Source organism: Papilio polytes, unplaced genomic scaffold, assembly GCF_000836215.1.
Source record: "Papilio polytes unplaced genomic scaffold, Ppol_1.0 DF820956.1, whole genome shotgun sequence".
NCBI classification, from domain to species: Eukaryota; Metazoa; Arthropoda; class Insecta; order Lepidoptera; family Papilionidae; genus Papilio; species Papilio polytes.
Window position 1 is genome coordinate 68,350 of NW_013528248.1, and position 9,469 is coordinate 77,818.

Below are 9,469 nucleotides of genomic sequence, written 5' to 3' on the forward strand. Positions count from 1 at the left end.
AAAAAAAAAAAAAAATATACCGACGAATTGAATACCTCCTTCTTTTGGGAAGTCGGTCAAAAATAATAAATAACATACTTAAATTCATAAATAACACCACCCAATAATACTAATAATACTTGTTTTGGATTTTTGTTATTTTGGATTAATTTGTGGAATGGGGACGATTTCGTACAAATGGGCTTTGGATTAACGGCGGACGGCCGTCCGCAGTTTTTGCTCCGTTAAGTAAGTGTCGCCCGGAAGCTGGTGTTGCCACAGGCGTCACACAATTCTATTTTGTCTATTGTTGGTATTTATAGATTACTAGCTGTTCCCGTGCGGCTTCATCCGCATGAAATTATGAAAATCTTATCTTATTGTTGACATTTGTCAAATTATCAATAGCAAATGTCAAAATGGCATGACATGACAAACCTTGGCAAACTTACTTTCTTGATGTTGGCAGAAACTTTTGGTCTCTTTCCCACATTAGGGTTTTAACCAAAATATTTACTCCCTAAGTTTAATGGCGTGAAAATATATAGCCTAAAGGGTGACGTAAGTTTAGGGCTTTTTATTAAAAAAATAATTATTCAAAAATATGCTGTAATTGCTGACATCTTAGGCAACAAAGATGTGTGTGTTTACGCTTTATTATAATAGTATAGAAGTATAGATTATTTATTAAATTTACTGTTGATAATTATATTTTATATTTTAAACAATACTACTAGTACCACTACTACTAATTATTATTATGATTTCTGTACTCACCTAAAATATCTTTTGATGAGCATTTTCAGAAGATCCCATAGCGTACTGTTAGCTTTGATGCTCCTGATGAATAAGAGTCCGGACATCAAGAAAAACGTGTCAACAACGATGACCAGGTTCAATATAAATTTACCATAGCTGTTGAGGTACTGAAAATTATATTAATAACAATTAATGTCACGGTCAATTACTTCAAGAAGTTTCTGTACTACTTTTTTATAAGAGAAGAGGACAAACGAGCGGCGGAAATACAGAGGTGGTCAACGTCGCCGACATCCGCAACACCAGAGGAACTACACTACAGATGCGTTGCCGGCCTTTGGAGAAATTGTAGGCTCGCTTCTTGATGGACCCTAAGTCGTACTGGTTTGGTATTGAACTGGTTTGCAGAATACTTAACCAATACTCACTAAAGATAGAGGAAAATATGTTTAGATAAAAGTAGACACATCGCACATCGTAATCTATTTCCCTTTTCCATAAATGCCATATTTTAAAAATACACGAGATATATCTTTACTCAATATTATAAAGAGGAAAGATTTGTATTTTTGTATATATTGAAATAACTCAAAAACTACTGGGCCGATTTTAAAAATTCTTTTACTGTTAGAAAGGGAATTTATCTGTGAGTAACATATGGCTATGTTTTTTATATTATTTTTCGAATTTCACGTGAACGAATTCACGAGCAACAGCGAGCTATTTCTAAATTTAGTTAAAACATCTACAAGAGTTGTCCATAAAATCAAGGCAGGAAAAGATTTCTACATAGAAAATAATTAAGTACCTTTTCAAAATCCAACGTGTTTCCAGAACTAAACAACATACATGTCATAATAGAGTGTGCCAGTACAATAGCACAGGATGACATGAACCTCATACCGTTCAATACTTTGATGTCATTCTTTGGTCTTGCTAAGAAATTGGTACTGTTCCTCTTGATACAGAAACATTTGATGATGTTATCTGAAAATGTTTAAAAACATTTCGAAAATCCAAAGTCAAAATTAAATAAACATCCTCTCTGTATCTTTCTTTGAATAATTGAATTCGCCAGAATAACGAAGTGACCGTTGCTAATCGACTGCGTTTACATGCCTACATCTAGTCGACAGTGGAACGCACATAAAAAGGATATTTCTCCTTTCTGTTTCAGAGAAGATCCTCTGTAAAATCCACTCTCCCTTCCCATCCTTTCCTTAGAAGAAAAGGATGGAAAGGAGAAGAGAGTTTAGGCTTACTTTCGGGTGTGGTCGTAGCCACGGCGTTTAGCACAGAGTATTGCATAGTGATGTTAAGCAGAATTTTGGTGCAGAAGTTTGCGGGCTCTACGATTAAAGAACTCGTGATTATATTAAAAAAAACGTACAGACGAATTGAGTACCTCCTTCTTTTGGGAAGTCTGTCAAAAAACAACTTTCGGTTTCCTTTCAAAAGTCTATAATACTTACTTAGTGTAGAATTTACTCTCTGGTGCTCGGATATGTATTTTGTACACGAAAGAACCACTCCTATCATGATGAATGCTGCAACCCTGAAATGTGGAAGATACGCCCATTAAATACAAGCTGTCACCCGCGACTCCAACAGTGTGGAATTATAAGAAAAACTTAATTTATAGCCTATGTTCTTCCAGACTGTGTTCTACATCTGTGCGTTTCATCGAGATCCGTTCAGCGGTTTAAGAGATATCTCCTAACAAACATCCATCCATCTAGATTTTCGTATTTATAATAGTAATAGCTTTCGTCCGCGACTCCGTCCGCGTGGAATTAAAAAAAAGTGAGTAACCTATGTGTTCGTCCAGACTAACCTCTATATCTATACCAAATTTCCTCCAAATTCTTTCAGTCCTTTATGCTACAAACTCTAACAAACATTCATCGATCCAACTAAACTTTCGCATTTATAATATTAGTATGATTTATATATTATGTATAATTATTAGTAAGAAGCAAAATAGCTTATATGTATTTTATGAAGTAAATAGAAAAATGTTCCAAAATAACTTAATTTTTTAACTCTTACATTTAAAAAAATATGTGTTGTTTGCTTTTAGTTAGGTCTTGTTAAAGAACTGTATGTTAATACAGTTTATTTAGATACATTCTTCCTACGCTTTTGCCCTAGATGGTGTCACAGAACTATTCTGTACATCTCAATCATACCTCGTATCTCATTCCACTCTACTTCTATTTTAAATAATAACTCACATAGTAATATTAAATCCATCAATATGGCTCTTCGCTTCTCCTGCTAGTTCACAATTTTCCATTTTAATGTCGTATTGTAATTTCAGTCTTCCTAAATAACTCTGTCCTAATACTGTTCTTAAAATTTTCTTCACGGATTCCTTTTGACAGGTTTCCGGCACACATACACCCCATGTTATTACGTTGAAATGTTGATTCCATTCTGTTTTCGTCTGTTAACAGAGGTATCACATTATAATCTAAAAATGGTAATGCCTGCTTTAACATCTTAGCACTGCAGGGCCGGCACGCCCGGTGTAATACCACGACATGACAGAAGACAGGCGTCATATGGGAGCAATTCCGTGTTTCGTCTGATGAGTGTGGTGCTGTAGGCCTAATTTAAGTCCCTTTCTCTTTACTATCTTTTCTTATAAGGAAAGGTTGGGAAGGGGAAGTGGATTTGACGTTGGCCGATATGCATAGGAGGGGGAAATATCCTCTTTATTTGCGTCTCCTCCTCCGTCTTATAAGGGTAGGCAACGCATCTGCAATTGTGGATGTCTACGGGCAGCGGTCGCCTCGCCATTTTGGCGGATTCTAGTGGCCGCTTGCTCGTTTGCCACCTTATCTTATAAAAAAAACATTATCATCATCATCATCATCGTCATCATCACTATTATCATCATCATCAGCATAAGCTCACTATCACTTCCCACTAAGAGACTCAGAGCCTATCCTGAGTTAGGGGTAACTATCTTTGCCAAAATACTTATTGAAGCTACAATAATTTGCAAACAGCTGAAATCTAAAACGTCCCCATCGACACAGCATTTGCAATTGCAAATGCGTTTTACCCAAGAAACATTTCAGATCTTAAGGAGAAATTCCTTTGTACATACCATAGTATCAGAAACATGCAAATTTTCTAAAATTGAATGATGCTTACGTTTATATACTCTTCCGTTCGACCGTAAGGGTCAATATTCTGTGGCAAAACTTTCAGTTCCTTATCAGACAGGAGTACGATATCCGTCAAACAATATTTCGTACGAAACGGTGGGGAGGAGCTGCCAATTTGTTCAGTAATACACTGATCGTAGTTCCCTAGATGGTGTTTTGAACCCATCAGTTGACCGACTGGTAATTGATTGCTGTCCCATACTGTTGAACATGGAATAATATACTACAAATTGACGCATATTGTTTTACTAATATTATAGACTAGCTTTCGCTCGCGACTTCTTCCGCGTGGAATTAAAAAAAAAACAAAAGTAAGTAGCCTATGTGTTCTTCCAGACTATCCTATACATCTATACCAAATTTCATCGAAATCCGTTCAGCCGTTTAGGCTAAAAACTCTAACAAACATCCATCCATCTAAACTTTCACATTTATAATATTAGTATGATCTGAAGGTTAGATAGAAGGAACTTTTTTAGAGTTTGTAGCCTAAACGGCTGAACGGATCTCCATGAAATTTGGCATATACGTGGAGGATAGTCTGGAAGAACACATAGGCAACTCACTTTTATTTTTTTATGCACAACCTGCGTAGTCGCGGATGATAATAATCAGACACTGCAGTTAATATTTTAGTACAGAGCAGAGGTTGATGTTAAAAAATATAGATGGCGTTGTCATCAATAGCATCGTAAGAGAGTATTTGTTTTGTTTACGCTAAATTATTGAAATAATACTCACTCCATGTTGCCCAAAGTGTAGAATTCTTAATATTAATAATTGTTTTAAGAATTTGATCCAAACATGGTTTTTCATCTTTTGGCCAATGGTGGGTTTTTATATCTTCTGTCAGTATGTCTATACACTCGTAGTTTCTTTTTGTGATTTTTTCAACACCATTAAATGTTTGTTTGGACGCACCATGATCTGTAGAATTGGTTTTACGTATTTAGTTAAATGCTTTGTTATTTAAATTTAATTCTTTGACCGTATATGTAAATAAATCTATACTAATATTATATAGAGGAAGGATTTGCAAATAAATTTTAATTTTTGTATGTATTCGATTCACGTATAAACTACTGGACCGAATACATAAATTCTTTCACCATTTGAAAGGCATCTGGGAGTAACATAGGCTTTATTTTTAAATAATTTTAATTTCACGCCTGCGAAGTCACGAGCACTGTTAGCTAGTTAGTAGCTTATATTTAACTACACTTTAATTACAATTTCGTGACTTCAGAAAACACTTACTTATGAAAAAAAATAATACGAATAAAAATAAATTCATTACTTATAACATAGAACAAGTCTTAACACAGACACGACACTCGTATACTGGTCGCAGATGTACTTTGTGTTTTGCTTTTATTATTCAAAAGGTATAAAAATACACATGCATTTGTGTTTGTGGACTGCATCCAAAATTAAACATACCTTAAGATCGGGTGCCCATCTTTGACTAAACTATCGCACAACTATTGTGCGATTGTCGATTGTTTCGCTGCCAACTCAACTTTTTTAGCACAACTAAGATCAAGTAGTGTAACCTCCATCGTCGTCCAGCGTCGTTGGCTCAGTGGTTTAAGCACTTGACTTGTAATCTACAGGTCTTGGGTTCGAATCCCGCCGTACCAATGTGATTTTTGATTTTTCGAATTTTCTTATGTACATAATTTACCCAGCGTTTTTACGGTGAAGGAAAGCATCGTGATGCCTGCACATATCGGCGAAGAAATTCAAAGATATGTGTGAAGTCAACCAACCCGCACTTGGCCAGCGTGGTTGACTATGGCCTAGTCACCCTAACTTTAGGGTAGGCTCCGAGCCCCTCGGTGGGGACGTAGTGAGCTGATGATGATCTGATGAACCTCCATATAATCTGAAGGGTATCAAAGCGACTAAAAATTTGTGCGATAGTTTAGTCAAAGGCGCGCTCTAATTATCATTGTCAACTTATTTATTCCAAAAATACAACGAAACTGCAACATTACAACCGATTTGTATTCTAAATACCTGCCTTTGTAAAAAGTAGATTTGCATATAAATGCAAAATGTCTACCTTAAGATATTGTAATTGCATTTGAGGTAATATAACCTATTTATCAAATGATTTTATGGGCTTAAGGGCCCGTTATTTATACAGAAAAATAAAACTATGTATATGTGTTCATATACCTTGTAAATAGAGTATTTGAAATACTTATTTTTTAAATTCTTAGAGGAAAAGGACGCGAGGAACAAGTTAAAATGAAACTAATAAATTTTTAATAAATATTTATTTCTATAACAATGAAAACAATGTTTTTGCTAATACAAAAGACGTTAGTACATTTATTTAGGGATCAGTGACCGCAGGTGTACCATATGGAATTAAATTATACTTTTGCGGAGTTGTTAAGGACATACAACACTTATTGTCGGAGTGTGTCCTGAACAGGAGTGAGAGAGACGCACTATTTAAGAGGCACAAACTTCTAAGACACCATGTTGGTGGATTTCTGTCTGCTTTGGCCGAGCCACTGACGGACCTAGCAGACGAATTCCGCTACATGGTGTTAAGGGCCTTATAGCAATTTGTTAAAACTATTTTTGTTTTTTTTTTTTCATTTTCTTGTTTTGTATTGTGTTTGTTTATAATTGTATGGTTTCGGTAATTAGTTTAAGATATGGGACTGACATGTTTTAAGGAACAAAAGTCCCTTTAAAAAATAAAGAGAAAAAAAAAATTATACTTACAAAAAATATGTACCTAAAATGTACTATATAGTACATCGCACAAATAAAGGTATGAATGAAATATGCCATTTACCAAAAAATAGTAAAGGACACGGCCGACGACCGACGAGACTCGACTCACGCGATCTAACCGTGCGGTGCACCCCGCTCATTGTTTGCGCGCGCCTACTTCTTCCCCCCAATAACGCAAATTGTCACGATAACAGCGCCTTAAGCTATGGTACACCCGCCATTTTGAATCACAAACATGTAACATCCAAAATGCGTTAAGATATCTAGACGAAATTTGACACAGAAAAAGATTATTGTGTGGAATATCAAGTAATTTATTTTAAACTAGCTTTCGCCTGCGACTCCGTGCGTATAAAAAGCAAAAGTTAGTAGCCTGAGTTCCAAACTATCCTCTACATTTATGACAATTGTCGAGATTTCAGCAGTTAAAGCTGAATTCTAACAAACATGTAACTTTCGTATTTGTAGTTAAGAAGTAAAATAACGAAGCGAACGAAGTCACATGGGACTGTTAGTATCTAAATGCGGATTCCTTAACTTTATCACTTTATTATATTAATTTACTTTAACCGTTCGTTAAGTTATTTCCGCTTATATACATATTATTTGTATTTTTGTATGTATTGAAATAACCCAAAAACTACTCAAATGATTTCAAAAATTCTTTCACCATTAAAAAGCTATGTTATCAGTAACATAGGCTATATTTTTTAATTTCTCGCGGGCAAAGTCGCGGTTAACAGACAAACTTGTAGATTATTTATCACATTCCTGTTCTTTTTAATTTATTATTTAAAAATCTTGTCTCCAAACGTCTTTATTTCTTTTTTCTTCATTAGGATCTATATAAGCGTTATTATCTATGCCATTTTTTATATCTCTATTATCTTTTTGTAAGTCATTCATAGACACGAATCTAACTTCGTCAATACTTTCTTTGAAGGAATCACTTTTGACTGCTGTTTCACTTTTTTCTATAGTTTTAGGTGTAGATGGTCTGGAATAGATAATTCTATTTATTTCATTATTAACTAGTAACTAAAGTAGTTAAAACATGACATAAATATGTACATATCTTTACAAAAACAAACACTTACATACATACACACACACGCATGCACACGTTCACACACACAAACACACAATACACCAAGTAGCTTATAACAATTTTTTTTTTATGTATAACTCTCTAATCTTATTTTGTAACAATGTATTTTAAATTCCTCAAGACAATCATTAAAAGAAGACGCTGCCTGAAACACAGTTATCACTAGCTTAGGAGACAGAGTCCCACTAACTGTACTAAACTGTTTTAGATCAATAAGGGATTTTTTTTAACTATGTCCTAGCACAAGTCTAGAACTTAGTTGGAAAAATATATATTTGTAAATTAACAAAAATCTACTAATATTTGAGGTTCGGTGTGGGTTTAAGCACTGGATTTGTAATCTACAGGTCTTAGGTTCGAATCCTGCTGAACCAGTGATTTTCGAATTTTCATATGTACATAATTTAGCCGACGTTCTTACGGTGAAGGAAAACATCGAGATGCAACCTGCACATATCGGCGAAGAAATTCAAAGATATGTGTGAAGTCAACCAACCCGCAGTGGGCCAGCGTGGTTGACTATGTCCTAGTCACCCTTACTTAGGGTAGGCTCCGAGCCCCTCGGTGATGACGTATAGTGAGCTGGTGATGATGATGATAATTTACCCGAGGTTTTTACAGTGAAGGAAAACATCGTGATGCAGATATCGGGGAAGCAATTCAAAGATATGTGTGAAGTCAACCCTAAGTGTAGGTTCCGAGCCCTTAAGTTATTGAGATTTTTGTATATAAATAAATAATAACTGATTCATCATCTTCAAGTCCTTCGCCTTAGCCTCATCACACCAGGATTATGTCCTCCAGGTAAATTTACCTTCTATCATCTCAGTCGTTCTCTTCTCGATTATATCACCTTTCAGTCCATCTCTTTTTAAAATTATTACAACACTAATTTTCACCCGCGACTTAGCCGGCGTGGAATTAAAAAAAACAAAAGTGAGTAATATGTGTTCTTTCAGACTATCCTCTACATCTAAGGCAAATTTCATCGAGATTTAGCAGTTTAAGCTGCAAACTCTAACAAACATCCATCTAAACATTCGCATTTATAATATTAGCAAGATTCTACTTACTTGGTTTCAATCACAAGTCCAACTAAATTGTTCAAAGGTGATTCTATGAATAGAGTCATGTACAAACTCGCTATACTAGATATAACGACTATTCCGCACGAATCTTGTATCTGAAAAAAAGGAAATGATAAATACAAAAATCTTTGTAAATTGATGACCGAATATTAGGAGTATAATCTGATATGACCTAGTCTTTAACTTTTCGACACTTGTTAAAATCTATTCAAAGTAAGAACAAAAGTACATTTACAGTTAAGTTGTTTTTTTTTATGTATGTTTTTTTTATAACAAAAGGTGGCAAACGAGCAAGCGGCCACCTGTATCCGCCAAAATAGCGAAGCGACCGCTGCCCATAGACATCCGCAATTGCAAATGCGTTACCTACCCTATCCGACAGAGGAGGAGATGCACATAAAGAGGATATTTCCCCTTCCTATGTATCTCCTCCTCCATGAAATCCACTTCCCTTCCCATCCTCTCCTTATAAGAAAAGGGTGGGAAAGAGAAAGGGACTTAAATTAGGTATCCGGCACCACACTCATCAGTCGAAACACGGAATTGCTTCCATTTCACGCCTGTCTTCTGTGTGGTCGTGGTATTACTGGGGGCGTGTCCTGCAC

General features: G+C 35.4%; 2 protein-coding genes across 2 annotated transcripts in view; both read right to left on the reverse strand.

Annotated features, from left to right (window-relative positions):
- LOC106109990 (nose resistant to fluoxetine protein 6-like) overlaps window positions 1-5,251 on the reverse strand; it is a 13,260-nt gene extending 8,009 nt beyond the window's left edge. The window contains exons 1-7 of the mRNA XM_013291660.1: window positions 5,172-5,251; window positions 4,656-4,841; window positions 3,901-4,115; window positions 2,973-3,184; window positions 2,211-2,293; window positions 1,547-1,725; window positions 757-905 (exon numbers count right to left, since the gene is read on the reverse strand). Coding sequence (XP_013147114.1) covers window positions 757-905; window positions 1,547-1,725; window positions 2,211-2,293; window positions 2,973-3,184; window positions 3,901-4,115; window positions 4,656-4,841; window positions 5,172-5,208 — 1,061 coding nt within the window. The 5' untranslated portion in view covers window positions 5,209-5,251. The remainder of the gene's footprint in view (window positions 1-756; window positions 906-1,546; window positions 1,726-2,210; window positions 2,294-2,972; window positions 3,185-3,900; window positions 4,116-4,655; window positions 4,842-5,171) is intronic.
- Window positions 5,252-7,460: 2,209 nt separating this feature from the next.
- LOC106109939 overlaps window positions 7,461-9,469 on the reverse strand; it is a 4,103-nt gene continuing 2,094 nt past the window's right edge. Inside the window, exons 3-6 of the mRNA XM_013291596.1 lie at window positions 9,459-9,463; window positions 9,235-9,264; window positions 8,850-8,959; window positions 7,461-7,665 (exon numbers count right to left, since the gene is read on the reverse strand). Coding sequence (XP_013147050.1) covers window positions 7,461-7,665; window positions 8,850-8,959; window positions 9,235-9,264; window positions 9,459-9,463 — 350 coding nt within the window. The remainder of the gene's footprint in view (window positions 7,666-8,849; window positions 8,960-9,234; window positions 9,265-9,458; window positions 9,464-9,469) is intronic.